Source organism: Equus przewalskii, chromosome 3, assembly GCF_037783145.1.
Source record: "Equus przewalskii isolate Varuska chromosome 3, EquPr2, whole genome shotgun sequence".
NCBI classification, from domain to species: domain Eukaryota; kingdom Metazoa; phylum Chordata; class Mammalia; order Perissodactyla; family Equidae; genus Equus; species Equus przewalskii.
Genome location: NC_091833.1, coordinates 99,496,171 through 99,515,262, shown reverse-complemented (window position 1 = coordinate 99,515,262; position 19,092 = coordinate 99,496,171). Strand labels below are relative to the sequence as shown.

At 37.1% G+C, this 19,092-nt stretch overlaps 1 protein-coding gene across 2 annotated transcripts in view; it reads left to right on the top strand.

The window, feature by feature from the left end:
* Positions 1-19,092, top strand: part of ZCCHC4 (zinc finger CCHC-type containing 4) — a 43,083-nt gene that overhangs the window by 18,129 nt on the left and 5,862 nt on the right. For both annotated transcript variants that reach the window (XM_008513784.2, XM_008513783.2), the window contains 5 exons: positions 5,179-5,251; positions 9,047-9,197; positions 10,775-10,875; positions 17,894-18,015; positions 18,261-18,336. In XM_008513784.2, the coding sequence (XP_008512006.2) occupies positions 5,179-5,251; positions 9,047-9,197; positions 10,775-10,875; positions 17,894-18,015; positions 18,261-18,336 (523 nt within the window). The remainder of the gene's footprint in view (positions 1-5,178; positions 5,252-9,046; positions 9,198-10,774; positions 10,876-17,893; positions 18,016-18,260; positions 18,337-19,092) is intronic.

The window sequence follows — 19,092 nt, the reverse complement described above, 5'->3', positions numbered from 1 at the left end:
TGGTTTCTTCTGAGGCCTCTCTCCTTAGCTTGTAGATGGCCGCCTTCTCACTGTGTCCTCACCTGGTCTTTTCTCTGTGTGTACACCCCTGGTGTCTCTTTGTGTGTTTAAATTTCCTATTCTTATAAAGACATGGGTCATATCCCATTAGGGTCCACCCTAATTACCTCATTTTAACTTAGTCACGTCTTTAGAGGCCCCATTTTTTTTTTTTTTAAGATTGGCATCTGAGCTAACAACTGTTTCCAGTCTTTTTTTTTCCTTCTTCTTCTGCTTCTCCCCAAAGCCTCCCTTGTATATAGTTGTACATTCTAGTTGTGAGTGCCTCTGGTTGTGCTATGTGGGATGCCGCCTCAGCATGGCCCGATGAGGAGTGCCGTGTCCATGCTCAGGAACCAGTGAAACCCCGGGCTGCTGAAGCAGAGCATGCGAACTTAACCACTCGGCCATGGGGCCGGCCCCTAGAGGCCCCATCCTTAAATACAGTCACATTGTGAGATACTGGGGTTAGGGTTTCAACCGATGAATTTGGGGGGGGAACATAATTCAGCCCAAACAGGTATATACCTTGGGAGTGGAATTATTGGGTCATATGGTAACTCTATGTTTAACTTCTTGAGGAGCTGCCAAACTGTTTTCCAGGGTGACTGCACCATTTTACATTTCCACCAGCCATGTGTGAGAGTTCTAATTTCTCCACATCCTTGCTAACACTTGTTATTGTTTGTCTTGTTGATGTGATATCTCATTGTGGTTTTCTTTTGCATTTTATTGATGGCTAATGATGTTGAGCATCTTTTCACGTGCTTGTGGGTGATTTGTTTATCTTTTTGAGGTAGGTTTATTCAATCTTTTGCCCATTTTTAATTAGTTATTTGTCTTTTTATTGTTGAATTGAAAGAGTTCTTATATATTCTGGATACCAGACCCTTATCATATATATGATTTACGAATGTTTTCTCCCATTTTGTCGATTGTCTTTTTGCTTTTGATGAAGTCCAGTTTTTTTTCTTTTTTCTTTGGTTGTTTGTGTTTTAGCTGTCATATCTAAGAAACTATTGCCTAATCCAAGGTCATGAATATTTACACTTCTGTTGTTTTCTAAGAGTTTTCTAATTTTAGCTCTTACATTTAGGTCTGATCTATTTTGAGTTCATTTTTATATATGGTATGAGGTAGGGGTCCAACTTTATTCTTTTGCATATGGCTGTCCAGTTGCCTCAGCATCATTTGTTGAAACAATTATTTTCCCGTTGAATTTGCTTAGTACCTTATTGAAAACCAAATGACCATAAATGTATGTGTTTATTTTTGAACTGTTAATTCTGTTCATTGATCTTTGTCTGTCATTATGCCAGTCCCATGCAATCTTGATTACTGTTGCTTTGTAGTAAGTTTTGAAATTAGGAAGTGTGAGTCTTCCAACTTTATTCCTTTTCAAGATTGTTTTGGCTATTGTGGCTTCTTTGCATTTCCATGCAAATTTTAGGATCAGCTTGTCAATTTCTACAAAAAAGCCAGCTGAGATTTTTGTAAGGAGTGCATTGAATTTGTCGGTCAATTTGGGGAGTATTTCTATCTTAACATTTAAGTCATCCCGTCCATGAACATGATATGTCTTTCCATTTATGGAAGTCTTTTTTAGTTTCTTTAAATATTTTGTAGTTTTCAGTGTACAAGTCTTGTACTTCTTTTAGTAAATTTATTCCTAAATCTTTTATTCTTTTTGTTGCTATTATAAATTAAATTGTTTCCTTAATTTCATTTTTTATTGTTCATTGCTACTGCCCTGATTTCCTTTTTAAAAAAATTGTGGTAAAATACACATAGCATAAAATTTACCCTGTTAACTGTGTTTAAGTGCATAGTTCAGTAGTGTTAAAGCACTTTCACATCTTTGTGCAGCCATTCTCCAGAACTCTTTTCATCTTACCTGATGTACTTTTAATTTGAAAGATTTATATGGCCCTTAAATCTTTTGCCTTAAATGCCATGCCTTTGTAGATTTACTTTTCTTGATCTTGTGGTTGAAATCTCCTGTAGGGAGTAGGGGATGTGGATAAAGTTATTTTATAACCTATAGAATGCACTGATACTTTTTTCTTTTCAAGTCTGTAAACCTCTGTGTATGTGTTGCAAACAAAAGCGGAAGGTGTTGTGTTAGGGATCTCCCAGCTTAGTGTCTTTGATGCCGTACTCTACCCTACGGTCTGCACGGAGTCAGTTCTGTAAAAGGTCAGCAGTGGGCGTTGAGAGAGCTGGGTTTGAAGCACATCGGTAGCCAGAATGAACTCAGTCTGCTGCCTTTGTTTACAGTATGATGGAGCGTGTGGTTGGTTCACATTTCTCACAAGGAGCACAGTTAAATCTGGAAAACCTTCCTGTTTGGTATAGAGTAGCAGTGAATTGTTAGTTTTGGCACTTTGACTTTGGTTTGCTGTTCCCTGTGAAAGATCTGTCCCAGGCTGCAGAGAATGGCTTCAACTCCAGTGTTCTATGTGGATGTGCTATAAATATCGTTTTCAGGGGGTCTAGGATATGAAGTTAACATTTGCTAAGATGGATTTCTGTATGCTCTAATTTTAGCATGAAAGATGTGAGACGTGAAACTCTGTTTGGCAAACTATCATCCAAATAAAGTTATATCAAAAAAATGAATTTCTTAGGTTCATTTCATGAACTAATTTTATTCTGCTCTTGATTACATTTCCTGGGTGTAGAGCATGTTTCACACTTGGTAACTGACTCTCATTTAAAGAGAATGAATGGCCAATTAAATGAATGTCCTTTTGAGCAGTTTTCAAGTGCCTGCATTTCTGATTGGTTTTGTTTGCCTGATTCAATGGAGAGAATAATTCTTTCTGGCCAGTTTCATTTTAAGAGGGTAATGTTGAGTGATTTTTCATAACTTAAAATATGAATAATTATGCTTCCTTGTTTGTATTTGATGGAATCTTAGAGCCAAAATCTTGGCTTTTTTTCTCTCTAGCTCTGCCCACTGCTGTCCAAAATGTTTTGGACAAGTGTGCTGTGCTGAATTTTATGTAAATAAAATTTTCTTTTTTAATTTTTAAAAGTGACCATTGTGTTTTGGTGAAGCAATAAAAAAAAATGGAGAGGGAGTAGAAATATATTTAAAAAGAGCTTGTATTTTCCTTTGCTCACATTCACAAAACATTGCAAGAGAGAAGAAAAGCTCAAATGATAGTTGACCTACAACCGTACTAGTATTGAGATAAATATGAGTGAAATAGGAAGACCTTTATTAATGGTAATTGACATTGTCTCAGTTTTTGGATTGTTCATTGGGTTACAATATATAGTTTAAATATTTTTCAGTTATCTAAACCTGTTGTTTATTTCTTCAGTGCAAATTTATTTTTTATGAAATCAGCAGATATGCTAAGAATATCTTAAATGATATTAAGAGATATTGTACTGAGAATGGTGGAGAGCTGTTCATCCATCTCCACAGAACAAGAAACGGGCTTAGATTATAGGAGGAGAAATTTGGGTTGGACATAAACATAACTCCCTAATATTAGGGACATTAAGACATAAATCTTTTTAGTTGATATTTATTAAAATAATGATACCTAACATTTCAGTATATGCTGTGTAGCTGGCCTTGTGTTAAGCACTTTACCTACATTGTCTCATTTATTCTTACCAAGTCCTATCGGGTAGAAACTATTAATTTCTTCCATTTTGTAGATGAAGAAATTGAGGCTCAGATAGATTAAATAGCTTACTAAAGTTCCACAACTCGTAAGTGAGAGACCCAGAGTTTGAAACCAGACCGTCTCACTAGAGATGGTGCTCCTGACCACAGTAGAACCAGAAGAGGATGAATCAGAGATGGTGACTCAGTTACAGGCAGGAATCAGTAACCAAGAGTATACGTGGAAGCAGAGACATGCTGCTGTCATGATTTGGTTAAAGAAGTGGTAGAAGTAAAGATGTGGCCCTGATTTTTTTTCTTTTTGAGGAAGATTAGCCCTGAGCTAACTGCTGCCAAGCCTCCTCTTTTTTTGGCTGAGGAAGACTGGCCCTGAGCTAACATCTGTGCCCATCTTCCTCTACTTTATGTGTGGGACGCCTGCCACAGCATGGCTTGTCATGCGGGGCCATGTCTGCACCCGGGGTCTGAACTGACGAACCCCGGCCCGCCAAGAAGCGGAACGTGCGCACTTAACCGCCTGATTTTTATCAGTCTTTTCACCAGGTTATGTATTCCTTACAAGGATGGTGTGGTTCATGTGTGACTTGTTTATAACAAAATTGTTGAATTTCAAAATCCTATTGAGATAACAAAGAGGTTTCTATATGTGAAAAACTGAGAAATCAGCAAGGAAGACATTAAGACCCATATATATAAATGAGGAAAACGTAGAGATAGACAGTTCAAATACAATTAAGGAATAAAGAAATCTCAGTCTTGTAAGAAATCAGGTAAATGCAGATTTAAACCATAATGTGGTATGAATTTTGCCTAGTAAATTAGCAAAAATTTATAAAATGTTAATACCCAAAGCTGATACTCATTCATTACTGATTGCATTTTAAAGTAGTATTTTAGAAGAATAAAATGATTCGATCAGTAAATAAATATCCCTCTTTCCTGGCAGTAATTCAGTAAATATGAAATGCACATAGTTCTTTTTCTTTTATATTAAGAAGCATACTTTATTAAGCTAATCTGCAATGGACAAGAAAAGCTGTATTAAATACTTTTTTTCATTAACCACAGAAGAAAATAATTAACAGCTGTTGAGCAGAATTGTTGATTCAGTATTTTTCTTAAAATTGCTGACTATGAGAGATGTATTTTAATTGCCAACCCATCTCGAGTTTAAATTGCATAATAATCTATCAGTAATCTGATTGCTTATGTGTGATCTTCTGGCCCATAGGAACATGTGTATTTTATATATGAGTATTCCTTGGTTTTGCTACTGGCTTTTTAAACTGGGGAACATAATTTAAGTTTGTTATTCATTGACTTTTACCAACTCCCTGAGATTTTGTGAAAATATTTTTTATTTCAAAGAACTAAAGAATGATGAAATTGATTTTATTAAAGGTGTGATTTCATAGTTTTAAGAGTTAGTTTATATTTATTTATTGTATAGCTGTGGCTGGACAAGTAACCCCAGTAATAAACAAATTATTTTACAGGTATTCACAGTTTTATATGGAAGATAGCTTTTGCCATTATAACATGTTTAACCATCACTTCTTTGATGGAAAGGTAAGAATTATGATCATTATCTCTTCTCTTTTAGTGGAAGAACAAGTTCAAGTGTACCACCTTCGTTATTTTTCTAAAGTCCGTCAAGATCGAGTTGTGGCTGTTCACCATCTATTGATATTTCTTTTTGTTCATTCACTGAGTGTGTATTGAGCATCTAGAAGTAATCATGTTATTTCTCTTTTGTGACTTTCCACTGCTTTTTGAATAAAGACCCACTCTCTTAGCCAGGCCCGCATGGCTCTGTGATCTGGGCCCTGGCACTCTCCAGCTTCTCCTCTCCCTGTTCCTGCTTTGCTGTGTGTGTTCAGGGCACATGACTTTTATCTCAAACCGGCCCTTCCACCACGGGGGCTTTTGCCCACCCTGTTTCCTTTGTCTCTACTCTCTCTGTGCCTTCTTAACTTCATCTCATCCTCCAGAGCTCTGTTCCAAGTCACTTTCTCCAGCCTCCCCTGACCACCAGACAAGATGAAGTTCTCCTTTGTAGATTTACGCTACTGTAATTCATTCTGTAGTTAGTTGTTTGGTGTCTGTTTCTCTGATAAATTTTATGTCTTGGTTAAGGGATTTTATGGTTTTATTAAAGTAATCCTTAAAAAATAGTGTCAAGAGTGAACCCTAATGTAAACTGTGGTCTCTGAGTCATAATGATTTGTCATTGTAGGTTCATCATTGTAACAAATGTACCACTCTGGAGGGGAATGTTGATAATGGGGAAGACTCCACGTCTGGGGGCAGGGAGCATGTGGGATATCTCTGTACCTTCCTCTCAATTCTGCTATGAACCTAAAACTACTCTAAAAAATAGTCTTAAAAAAAAAAGATAGTGGCTTAAAAAAAGCTTCTTTCAATATGATATTAATAACTTCACTGTGAGTAAACAACGCAGCAGAGCTGATACTGCTACTCCTAGTTTGAGCTCTTTCTCAGTCCTATTATAAAACAGAAACTATAACCACCCAAGTAATCACACCTGACAGGAGGTTGGCCAAAAATGTTTTGAAATTATCAAGACTACTTGAAGCATATCCATACATATGTGTGTATATATCAGTTTTTTAAAAAATTGTGAACCATGCTTAAGTATATATTGTGCTTTAAGATATTAGCTAATGATGGAGTGAAAACCAAGCAAGACTGACAAACTAAGCATTCAGGGAATTAAAACAAATTCTAAATTGTTGGTTGGGATTGAAAAATGAGTCTCCTGATTTAGTGAGTATAGCCAGTGATGCCCTCCTTCCATCAGAATCAGTATTGGGATATATATTTTTCAGCTGTGATAGCCATGAAAACCAAGTATTGAAATAAATAGCAGTTAGAATTAGATGTATTTCACAGTTTCCCAAAGGGCTTATGTGGTTGATGATCACTAGGATTTGAGAACTGATTACATGAGCATGAAGGAGGGCGAGGAATTGAAAAATCACCTGACAATAGATAATGAGGGACTTCTCAACTAGGGCAGTGGCAGTGGGAAAAAGAGAGGAAAGATAGTGGATTCTGTAGGTGTTGCCCAGATGAAACAAGAAGACTTGGTGATAAGTGTACTAGGGGAGAAGTCAAAGATAACTTGGTGGTGGCTCGGATTTGTATTTCATTCTTCTAAACGGAGGGTAGGGAAGTTCTGGAGTGAAGTTTGGCAATATTGAGTTTGTGGGCTCATGGAATACTGGTGTGAAGGTGTCCAGGATGGCCTCTTGAACCCGTGGGACCGTGAGCTCGGGGGTCTGGTCAGGGCTGGCGACATGCTGGTGAGGAGGTGGCTGAGGTTATGTTACTGCTCGATGCTGCTGCAGTGGGTCAGGACTTATTCGTTTATTTGTTAATCCTATACCATGATTTTGCTTTTTATTTTGAACAATAATGGCAAGAGTAAAATTACATTTAAATACCTAACGGTTGGCTAGCAATTTTATATATTTTAAGAAAGTAACATGTAATTAGCCTTTTTCTAGGAAATTCTATATAACATTTATTGAAAGTTTATAGAATTACCTTATAAATTTCTAACATAATGGTTGGAAAAAGCTACCAAGACTGAGCTCCACTTTATCTTTCTCAGAAGCAAACAGTTGTCCAGCTCAGGCTTCCCTTTCTCTAGATTTTAGGAACACCCTCTAAATAGCGCTGCAGCTGTAGAGACGGATCTATAGAAAACCATTGTTTTAAGGATTTCACTATCTGCCCTTTTCCTACCTACTTCCTGAGTCAAGGTTTTCAGTAGAGACTTACTATCTACTAATCAATCACTAAGTATTTAAGCATCTGCTCGGGGCCTGGGCAGGTGTCCAGGGTGCGTGGGGGATATGAGCCCTGCCACTGCACAGGAGCACTCGCAGCCACTGGATTAAAGAGCGGGAGTTCCTGCACGGGGTTTCCTCACGGCAAATAGTACAGTCTTTCAGGTAGTAAAACATGTCATGTGCCTTAATGGTCAAGGGGGTTAAAAGATGTATAGAGGATGGCTATTTAAAATGCCAAGCACTTTTTTAGTGATAGATGAAGAAAAGAGTTCAGGTACTGTCAGCATTGGTGGCATAATCAAACATCTGTTTTCTGTAGGTGGTCAACATTAGGACCCTCAGCAACTCATGTGGGACGTTACACCATTGATTCTTACCTGGAAAGATTCTTTAATTTTTTTTTTTAAATTTAGTTAAGAGTTTAGGCATAGTTTGTTTTTTCTTTTTTTCTACTTTTAACTCTAAGGAATTTGAAGGTTTTTCAATAATGTCAATGGTACTTTAAGTCCTTGTTCGCGTAGGCAGGTCAAGGAAGTGCCAGGCAGCACTTGAAAGATGACCACCCTTCCTGACGCACCATCCTTTCTGTAGGACTTCCAGTAGGAAGCTAATAAAGACTCTCCTGGGGGAAAGGGATTAGGGCGTTGTGGATTTTTCTCTCATCAACTGGGTCTTCTAAATTGATTTAGTAGTAGAACAATATATATTTTATTATAAAGTACATATAGGTTTATTAAAGTTTAAAATGCCATTAAACTTTAAAATCTCATGCCATTTTGTATACTGTAAGTGTTGATTTGCTTTTATAGCTAAGTACTTGAAAACTGCTACAAAGTCAGTAGTCTCGAGTTAGTATGACAGGTATATCTCTTATTAACTTCTCCCAAAGCAAAAAATGACAAATATCCCTGACAGTGGTTAATGTCAACTTTGAAATTATTAGAAACACTTCAATTTGTTGGGAAAATGTGTTAATAGCATGATTTCATGGCCTGGATAAGCTTTGTTATTTGTGAACGTTCATTTATTTACTTACTGTGCATGTTCAAATATGTTTGTCATTTACCTGATGCTCGAAAACATGTGCATGTTTAACTGGTAATTTGTAGCTCTGATTACACGGCAGTGGACAAACCGGAGAGGAAAGGAATCTCTTATTCGTCTTTGTGTCCCAGTGCTCAGCGCAGTCCCTGCTTCTGTTTGTTGACCTGAATTTAGCCTTTTAGATAGTCTTCATGGGTAATGAGTTTCTCTCTTTTAGGTTACTAAATTTAGTTGTTTAATTTAACCATTTGAAATGTGTAGTCCTCTGATAGTGATGGTGTTTGAATTTGCAATTTTAAAAACCTGCCTATCAGGGAACTCAAAGATAACATCTTTGGGGGCTGAATGAGAGGCTTCAGCATGTCACTGAGGGACCCCAAGGTGGCAGGATGGGTGAAGTTTCAGTACGAAGAGTGAGACTGAGCCTAATGCATTTTCCTCCAAGTAGGATGAAGTGTCACCCTCTGGTCCTAATTTAGAAATGAATTTTTATTTGTTCCAGGCTGCCCTTGAAGTATGCAGAACATTTTTACAGGAAGATAAAGGTGAAGGAGTCATTATGGTGACAGATCCTCCTTTTGGTGGCTTGGTTGAACCTCTGGCTGTTACATTCAAGAAGTTAATTGCTATGTGGAAAGAAGGTCAAAGCCAAGGTGTGTAATTTATTACTTACTCCAAAGTAAACATGTATCTATGTATCTGCTTCCTGTCAGATATTAGCAGAGCTCAGTGAATCAGAGCACTGATAAAATATACATGTCTTAGGTTCTTGTCTTTTTTTTAAACAGGTGTATTTGATGATGTGGCAAACTTCATTATCATGATATACTTTGTATTATCCTAATCATGTGTTTTTAAAATTGCTCATAGGTAAGACATTTGTTTTTGATAGGCATAAGAGGATATGAAGAATAGCAGTGAACTGTTGTCATTTATTCAATAAATATTTACTAAGTGGCCACTGTGTACTAGGTACTGTTTAGGTGCTTGGAATAGGGTAGTGAACAAGACACATATCTTTGCCCTCATGGACCTTATATTCCATGTGCCTGAAGTCTTGCCCAGAACTCAAAGAGGGCACCCAGGAGCTGGCCCAGAACTTCAAACTGTGCCAAGATTTGAGTGGGAAGATTGGATGTCCGCTAGCCTAGCTGTGGTTATTACTGGCACATAGATGCCCAGATAGATGGAGGTGGGTTAATGGCTGGGAGTTATTGTTCTGTTTAAAGTGGTTGAGGACTTCAAAGTATTTTGTATAATTGTCTCGTTAGTTGGTATGTTCATTTTTTAGTTTCCATAGCTTGCAAGTTGATAAATTCTAAGTGTATCAGGAATTTTTGATCAAGCTTATCTATTAATTGTGCTACACAGATAATGTGCTTTGAGGACAGAATGCAAACAAAATCTAAAACATGACTCATAGTGTTAAGTATTCTGCTCATTTTTGGTTCTTAAGTTCAGTTATCAGAGTGGATGCAGTCAGTGTCATTGGGGAAGCAGTAAGAGCTTTGTAGGCTTCAGTTCTGGTTCTGCCGCTTATTAGCTGCGTGAACTTGAACAAATTACTTAAATCATGTGGCTTCAGTTTCCCCATCTGTAAAATGGGATTATTAATATCTAACTCTAGGGGTTATTGTAAGGAGATAATATATGAAAAGTACATAGCATTGTATACAGCTGATATGAGGTGCTCCATAAATAATAGCTGTGTCCCCTGCCTCTCATAGAAATTAACTTTGATAAGATTGTTTTTAAGACTCTTCCATGATTAAGAAAAGATTGATTCATCCCTGAAAATGGACATAGTGAGTTGTGGCAGAGCTAGGATCAGACCCAAGGCCTCTGCGTTCTAGTCCAGGATTCCCTCCACACATCATGACTACCTTGGTGCTTCAAAGTGATGCTCCTTTTTTATTTCCCACTTTTCTGGTAATATCTTTGCCTTTAACTAGACTATAGTGATATGCATGTAAGGATTACTTTTACATACCCTTTGTAGCTGTCTTTAGATATAAAAGAACCTTTATATATAAAAGTTTCCATTGACTTTTGGGAAAGATCATGTTATAAATGGCACTCTGGTAAACATTCTCTTTTTTTGTGTGATTTAGATGTTTTGAATGATTTCATTTTCTTCCATTAGCAGAAATTTTCCAGTTATAGATATCTGTTTTATTTTTTCTTTAATATCAGTTTCTCATTTTCTTTCCCCTTTTTTGTGGTTCATTAGATAACAGTCACAAAGAACTACCCATTTTCTGGATTTTCCCCTATTTTTTTGAATCCCGAATTTGTCAGTTCTTTCCAAGTTTCTGCATGCTGGATTATCAGGTATAGTAAATATTCTGTTTTCTGGCATGGTTGGGGAATGTATATTCTGCTTAAATATTCTGATAAGACTAGCCATTTATTTAAGTAAATGAAAAGACTATAAGCTGTATTAAACACTAAAATTATGCATTGTGTAGCTTAGTCCAGTGGTTCCTAAATGTCTGTAATCTGTTGGGTGCTTGTTAAAAATATAGACTCTTGGGTACCAAAATAAACCTACTAAATCAAAATCAGAGGGTAAAATCCCAAGGAGAAAAATATTTTACTAAGCTTCCTAGGTGATTCTGATGTGCAGCTGGGTTTTAGACCAACTGATCTAATCTTTTATCATCACCAGAAGGTTTCGCAGCACCCCAGGGTCATTATGAACATGGGTTTTCTCTGTTCAAGGTTGTAGAGGAGTAAATCGCCTTTTCTGGTTGGTGGAATGCCATATACACTTTACTCTGCCACTCAGAGGATGGCAGGAGCTCTAAGGGGACATGTTCCCAAGGTCGTGGGGTGTCACAGAAGCAGAGATGCTGAGGTCTGCTTGTTAGTGTGAGTATGCTCATCCAGGGTGGAATTGACTAGACCTCCTTTGCATCTCTGCCCACGGCCCTGGGAACCTGCCTTCGATGAGAATAGACACCAGTGGCCGTGGTGGCTCCACCCTGCCCTCAACTCATGTTTCTGCTTTAATGTCCACTTTCCTGTATTCATCTCCCAGGGTTCTGAAGTTAACCCCATTGTTGTCATCACTATGTGTGGTCACCAGATGGGCACTGCTTCCTCTTTTGTAATTATATTTTGCTATTTGCGTTTTGAGTTTTCTGAGCAGTTGGCTAGCCTCTGATTAAGACTTTTCAGCTCAAAACTGTAAATGTCTTCGCTAGTTGTTCCTAGCACTTAGTTCTAATCTTTCTGATCTTGAATACATAGACCACTATGAAAATTATTTAGAAATTCTGAAAGAGACAGTGTTACCAAAAGTGAGAGGACAGACCCTACCTGTGGTTCCACCCCAAATAGCAATATTATAATTTTGAAGTATTCACTTCCAGTCTTTTTAGAAACAGTTTTACGTATTGGTAATCATAGAGGATGAATTTGAATTTTACTTTCTTTACTGTGTCTTATATAAGTGTACATTTTTAAAGGTAGCTACATAGTCTTTATGCTTTTAATAACTTTAAATCATTTCATTGACAGGCTTTGTTATCATTTTCTTCTTTCTGGACTTACAGGTTGCTTCCACCTTTAAGGTACTATAAATAGCACTGCCATAAACATCTTTTATTCATATAATTTTTCCATGTTTTACATAACTTCTTTAAAATAAATTCCCAAAACTAAAATAGACTTCCAGAAATTACATTATCAAATTTAAATTTTTATGGCTATTGAACCATATGAACAAGTTTCTTTCCAAAAGTGTGTAGCATCAGGCCATTTTAACTTTGACTTCCTGAGCTCTGCTTGAGGCAGAATCCACATCATGATTTTTCTCAAAGCTGGTTTACTTTCCTCTTCTGGGCACCAAAAGGGCTTTCTGTTTCTTGTCTGAGGGATGCTTCTAGTATTACACTTGCAGTACAGAGAGAGCTGACATATCCCAAAGATGTTAACTAAGTAAACTAGTGCTGGTTTCCAGGAGCACCCGCTGCCCTTGACAGTGAATAATTACCTAGTACCATGCTTGGCACATAGTAGGTGCTCTGTACATGTTGAATCAATAGTTGAACTGAGTTTTAATCCTGGTTCTGCCACTTAGTAGCTAGGCCTACACATTTTATCTAACTCTCTGAAGCTCATCTTACCTGTTAAATGAACATAGTAATAATATATCTAACTCATAAGGTTTCAAGCATTATATGAGAGAATATATTAAACAGGCTTAGCCTGGGCCCTGACACACAGCAATGTGGAGGAAAGGTTATTGCTCTCAGCATCGTGGTCACCATCGCTGTATTGTCATCATTCAGATAGTTGCAGGGTGGGGGTAAAACGCCTCTTCAGGTCCTTTTTTCGTACAGTATCTGAGACATTAAAATTGCAGAACACAAGGTCCCTCAGAAAACTGTCCACATTTAGAGATGAGTTTTCACTGTGGGCAAGAGTTTGAAACAGTGAGGAGGAGAAAGAAGGCAGATCCAGAATAAAGCAGCTGAGAGAGTTAACGTGGAGTAACCAATTATCGTTTGTGTAGACAGCCTGTGCTACTCGGAAAGAGCGTGTAGAAATATTGGAGTTTCAGTTTTGAGAAATAGTTCCAAAGTCCAAGCTTATTGGAAATAATTATACAGTTCAGTGTATTGGTGAAAAAAGGTTCTACTTCACCCATGCATATCAGGGTGAAAATCAGTCTTTTCAATAAAGAGAAAAGACTTTATAAAGAGACTGAGTAAAGAGAAAGACTTAATAAATATGTCTTATAAATATTAATTCTTACAAAGACTTAATAAAGAGAAAAACCTTTGAAAAGAAAAATTAGAATAAAATCTGTAAAATGAAACAAACCTTTGTTTTTATGACTCCTCCTGAAGATAAGAACACTACTGCCCGTTACCTGCTCAGTAGGAGAAACCGATTACGCGCATCTCCTAGCGTATGTATTAACCTTATTTGTTGTCCCTCCCCTTTGAGGATTTTTCTACTATTTTTTTTGAAAATTTCTCTGGACTTACTATTATCTTTTCTGAGCCTTTTTCTTTCTTGAACCTCATTTTGCAGTCTTTTTTTCCTTTTATATTAGCACTTTCATCAAATGAAAAATTTGAAAGACTGCTCTCCTCCTTACAGATCTTCTCCCGCAGACCTTGATTAGGCCTTCTTTCTGACATTGCCTAAGATGATTATAAGCCCCCATGCCACAATGCAGTAAAAAAACCAAAATCACTAAATCCCTTTTTTGTGAAATACTTTTCAGGTAAGAGGAAGGCGGAAATGCTGCAAATCCTCATAAAATATAAATTATGTAGGCTCTTCAGTGATAAAGCACTTGATGAGTACAGAAAAAAATACTTATCAGAGACCTAGAAAACCAAGAGTTTTATTAAGGGCAGTTTGGAAAGGAAGGATGTGATAATGACAGGAAATTCTGATTTACAGGCAGGAGACGTTTTGAGTCCTCGCACTGCCTTTTAGAGGCTGTTTAATCTTGGCGGAAGTCACTTTATCTTTCCAGGTCTCTGTTTCCTTACCTATAAAATAAAATGATTGAACCAGAAAAGGGATGGCAGATGAGTTTCACTTTTAGTGCTGAGCTTGATAAATTGGTAGTGACTTTCTGGAGCGTTTGTTGAGAATACCAGGCTCGATGGCCGAGGGTTATTGTGATTGATTAGTGATGTCTGCTGCAGGGTCAGGGTCAGGTCAGGGAGTCGTGGTGGCATTCAGGTCCAGTATTTACCGTGTCTGAACTAGACCATCTCAGTTCCCTTCTACCTTGAACATGCTGTAATCTCTTATTTCTGCTTAATCTGGGACATTTGTCTGGATTGTTAAAAGTAGAGCTCTGTTTTTTGGGGTTTTTTTTGTGAGGAAGATTGGCTTTGAGCTAACATCTGTGCCAATCTACCTCTATTTTATGTGGGATGCTGCCACAGTGTGGCCTGACAAGTGGTGCCAGGTCTGTGCCCAGGATCCGAACCTGCGAACCTCAGGCCACCAAAGCAGAGCACACGAACTTAACCACTACACCACCGGGCCAGCCCTGAGCTCTGCCTTTTTTTAAAGCTGTCTTTTTAAAAATCATCTTGTATAGAACCTGTGTTTTTCAAGGCTGGTTTCACATTCAGAAATGAAGATATTTTGACAGGAATTTCTGAGAAGTAATTATAAATTACAGGATGGCAACTGGACTACTTAAAACTCAATATATAATAAACATAAGATATTTAATGGGTTTGGAGTGACAAGAGGAATAACATATATATATATATAATAATTTTAAATAAGAGGTTTCATGGGATATGGAGAACATGACTCAAAGATCTTGTGGTCGATGTTGGCTATGGAGCTGAAGAGTTTGCTTAAGATCTTTTGAATATACTGAAATTAAAGAGAACACAATCCTTAGGGAGTTACAAAAGTACAGATACTCTGTTTTATTTAGTCTTTGTTTTCCGGCATGATGCCTGGTGCATAGTAGGTGCAAAATAAGTGTTTGTTGACTTGAATGTCTTGGTTTCCATATAACTAGTTTCAGTCGCATGTTACAGAAGAAATTTGCGTACAGATAAAATTAAAAGTTAGGAATTGCAGAGATTTTGTGCTTTCCCTCATTTCTATACAGTACTTCATCACATTAATCAGTTCCATGGGAGAAATTTTCTATTTGAAAATGCCTCTCATCATCATTGTGAGTGAAATGTCAGGGATAATGATGGGAAAATGGTGTATCAGCTCTACCACTAGTGATATGCAATTTGCAAAATTGTGTTTGCTTTACAGCACTTCCATAGGAGGTTTATTTGTGTGGATGAAGCTATGAAATATGGATGTATGTTAGAGGTACATTAATTTACCCTAGCAGCATGCGTTTTACATACCATATGTTTATAGTTAATTAGCACAACAAACCCGCATTTAAAAATAATAATAATCTCAATTAGGTTATGCAAAATCAAGCAATCAACCACCTTCCTGACACATGCATTCTCTGACTCCTTGGGTAACCATAAAGAAATTGTTCTTTTTTTCCTCTCTTCCATCTGCTATCTATTATATTGCATGGAATATTCTATTTACTAGAAATCTTTCTAAGATGTTCTTTTCCAACATTTGAAAATCTCATAAGATTCTCTTGGGAAGAATTTTTTCTCTTCTGACACTTGTAAATGTTCAAAATATCTTTGTTGAATTTATTAAGGTGCCATATATTTATTGAGTACATAGAGGAGTGCATTAGGGAAAAATTATCAATTTAAATCATTTTAAAAGAAAAGTACTTAATGTGCTTAAGGTGATTTTGAAGTAAAATCTACTTTTGTATGGTAGCTTCTAGCAGGTAACGTACATTCATAGAATTGTAAAGTTGGAAAGAAACATAGAGATAACGTCGGCTAACTTCCCAGTGTAATCCTCCTTCCCACTAAATTCATGACAAGCAGTCTGTCTAGCCTTTCACTGCAATGCTTTCAGTGAGCAAAGTCCTACAGCCTTACAAGGCAACTCAATTTATTTAATAGCTCTAATCGTTAGAAAATTTTCTCATATTGAGATAAAATATGTTGTCTATTAACTTCTAACCATTGGTCCTACTTCTTTTCTTCGAAGTAATAAAAGATGTCTAATTTCTATTCCACATGACACCCCTTCAGTTATAAAATAGCTATCAGATCCTCCCAGTCTTCTCTTTTCTGAATAAACACTCCCAGTATGTTAGAGTATAAATCTTATTTGTTCCCTGTGCTTTCAGTAGAAATGAACTGGTTTTATCAATGTCTCTCATAAAACGTAGTGACCTGAAGGCAAGGCTGCAAGTGTGATCTAACTTCCTCCTTTGTTTGTGTGATATCACACTTCTGTGTTGCCAGCTGTGGGCCCGCACCAGCTTTTCCACCGTCAGGCCCGAAGCCCTTCGGGTTTTTTTCACGCTGTCCCTGTAGCTGGGTCTCCTCATCTGTGCCTATTTTCCCCCGCTGCTGAAGCGTCCTAACTTTGTTCACCCGTAAATCTAGCAGGCATTGGCAGGGCCGTAGAGAGAGATCAGGAATCTCCCATCAAAGGCCTCTCTTCCATTGTCATTAATGCCTTACATTTTTGTGATTTGCTTATTAAATAGCTAGCTTGCAAGCCACTTCTTTTGTAAATTCCTAAGTGTATTCTTGTTTAGAATCTAAACAATTCATTACAACTTATTTGAAAGTTGGGATCTACCTGTCTTGACCTCCTAAAAATCTCATGGTATTCTTGTGGATGATCTAAAGAAGTGGTTCTCAAACTTCAGTCTACCAGGAGGGCTTGTTAAAAATGCAGATTGCTGGGCCCCACTCCCAGAGTCTCTGTTTTATTTGGTCCTAGGTGGGGCGAGAATTTGCCTTTCTAATAAGATCCCAGGTGATGCTGATATTGCTGATCCAGACACTGAACTTTGAGAAGTACTGATCTAAAGGAAGATGGACTTAGTGGCCAGGTGCATTCATAGCAGGTTTAAAAACAAATTGAGAATGTGTATGGATAATAGAGAGGTTGGAGGAGATGGGAGCGAGAAGCTAAATAAAGGAAATCACGTTGTTAGCTTCAGTTTACTTTCAAGGTAATCTGCTGAAACTGAAAGCTGAGTTAGGGATCTTGAGGAGAGAGGTAAATGTTTGATTACTGGTCATTATGGGGAGAACAACTATACTTATGAATCTCTCTTATCACCTCCAGCTTTCTGTCTATCTCTATCATATGCCAGGTTCTGAACTCAGTGTTTATATTCGTTCTCTCATTTAACCTTCACAGCAGCTCTGAGGTAAGTATCAGCAACCTCCTTTTCCAGTTGAAGATTATACAAATTTGCCTCAGGTAACATAACAAGTGAGTGGCAGAACCACTGTCTGGCTCCCAAGCCTGTGCTCTGTGAAACGGTGGCTGGTGGAGGCTATGCTGAGGCTGTACTGAGACTGGGTGAGCTGGAAACTGACGGGTAGTGAATTTCACACACACGAAATGAAAAGCTCCAACCAAGCCGGTGCATATCTTCAAAGGCGGAATTTTTTATTGCCAAAAGCTCAATTCTTAATTACATAATAGCTGTTCTTGTAAAGTCTGTTGTATTGAATAAAAGATTAGAGTTGTTCTCTTAATACTAGGCAACATGAATTTGTCATAACAAATTTTACCTTTTTTATAATGAAATTTCACTGCCATAGAGCTTCTCTGAGGCTGTTGATTAATAAGTAAACTCTTGCTTTTAAGAATTTCTTATTAAATACTTGGGTTTAACTTCTGTCTTTGCATCAGCTTATTCATTATTGCTTAAAGAATCTTAACGAATGTTGACTCATTTGATTAAACTTTCTTTTTAAATTTTTTTTTAACTTTCTAGGTGGATTATGATAATCATGCACTTTATAAACATGGAAAAACAGGTCGGAAACAGTCTCCTGTGCGTATTTTCACCAATATTCCACCCAACAAAATAATCCTTCCTATCGAAGAAGGGTACAGGTAAGATTCTAGTGGGACCTTGAAATACACGAGTCACTGGAAATAAAGTTCCATATATCTAACATTAAAATGCCTTTGACTCATGTAGTTCTTCTGTTACTTTTAAATTTGGCCCATAATTTTATATTGAATTGAATTCGGATTACACCCAATTTTTGTAACAAGTGCCTTGTGAACTTTTATCTACGCTGTGAATCTCAATAAATATATGCCCTTGATTCTCCATGTCTTTCTTTCCTCCTTAGATTTTGCCCTCTGTGTCAACGATATGTTTCCCTAGAGAATCAACACTGTGAGCACTGCAATTCTTGCACATCCAAGGTATAGGTTTCTTTAGAATGCATTTTTATTCAAATATATTAGTTTTATTTTAGACTGCTAGTTTTAATATATTTGTTTAATGTTTTGTTAATATTATAATTTGTATTAATATATTATTGTTTATTAATATACTTTAATATAATCTTTTATAGTCTATAAAGTATAGCAAGCTTTTAAAAATACTTCGTTGCCTTCATCATCATTAACAATTATTTGAATTCATTTTTATATGGTACTGGCATGACTGCTAAAATTATTAGTACAGTGTTTCAAATAAGGCACTAAATGAGTGCTAAATTTTGTTGGGGGAGAAGTAAGAAGTTTCCAATAAGGCGTTGAACTATTGGATACCATCACTGTTCTGATGAAATAACAATTAATAACATGCACTGTGCACGTGTTATGAGCCAGGCCCTTCCTAAGAGCTGTCCCGGTATGGACTGACAGGTACTCCTCCCGGCAGTCCTAGCAGACTGGCGCAGTTACTCCTTGCTCTTACAGATGAGGAAGGACTGCAAGGGACATACCTCCTATTTATTTTTGTAGGAAGGTGGGATCATCCTGAAGTTGCTCTGTTAGTTTAACTAAATCCAGTCAGAGAGAACATGTGAAGTTTAGTTTGGCTGATAAGCACATATTATTCTCCACAGGAGAGGCTGTATTTTTATAACTATTAGAAAGTATACTTTTCATGACTTTGTAATTTTGTTGCAGGTTATACTTGTTTTTATAACACATCTGATTACATATATTTTC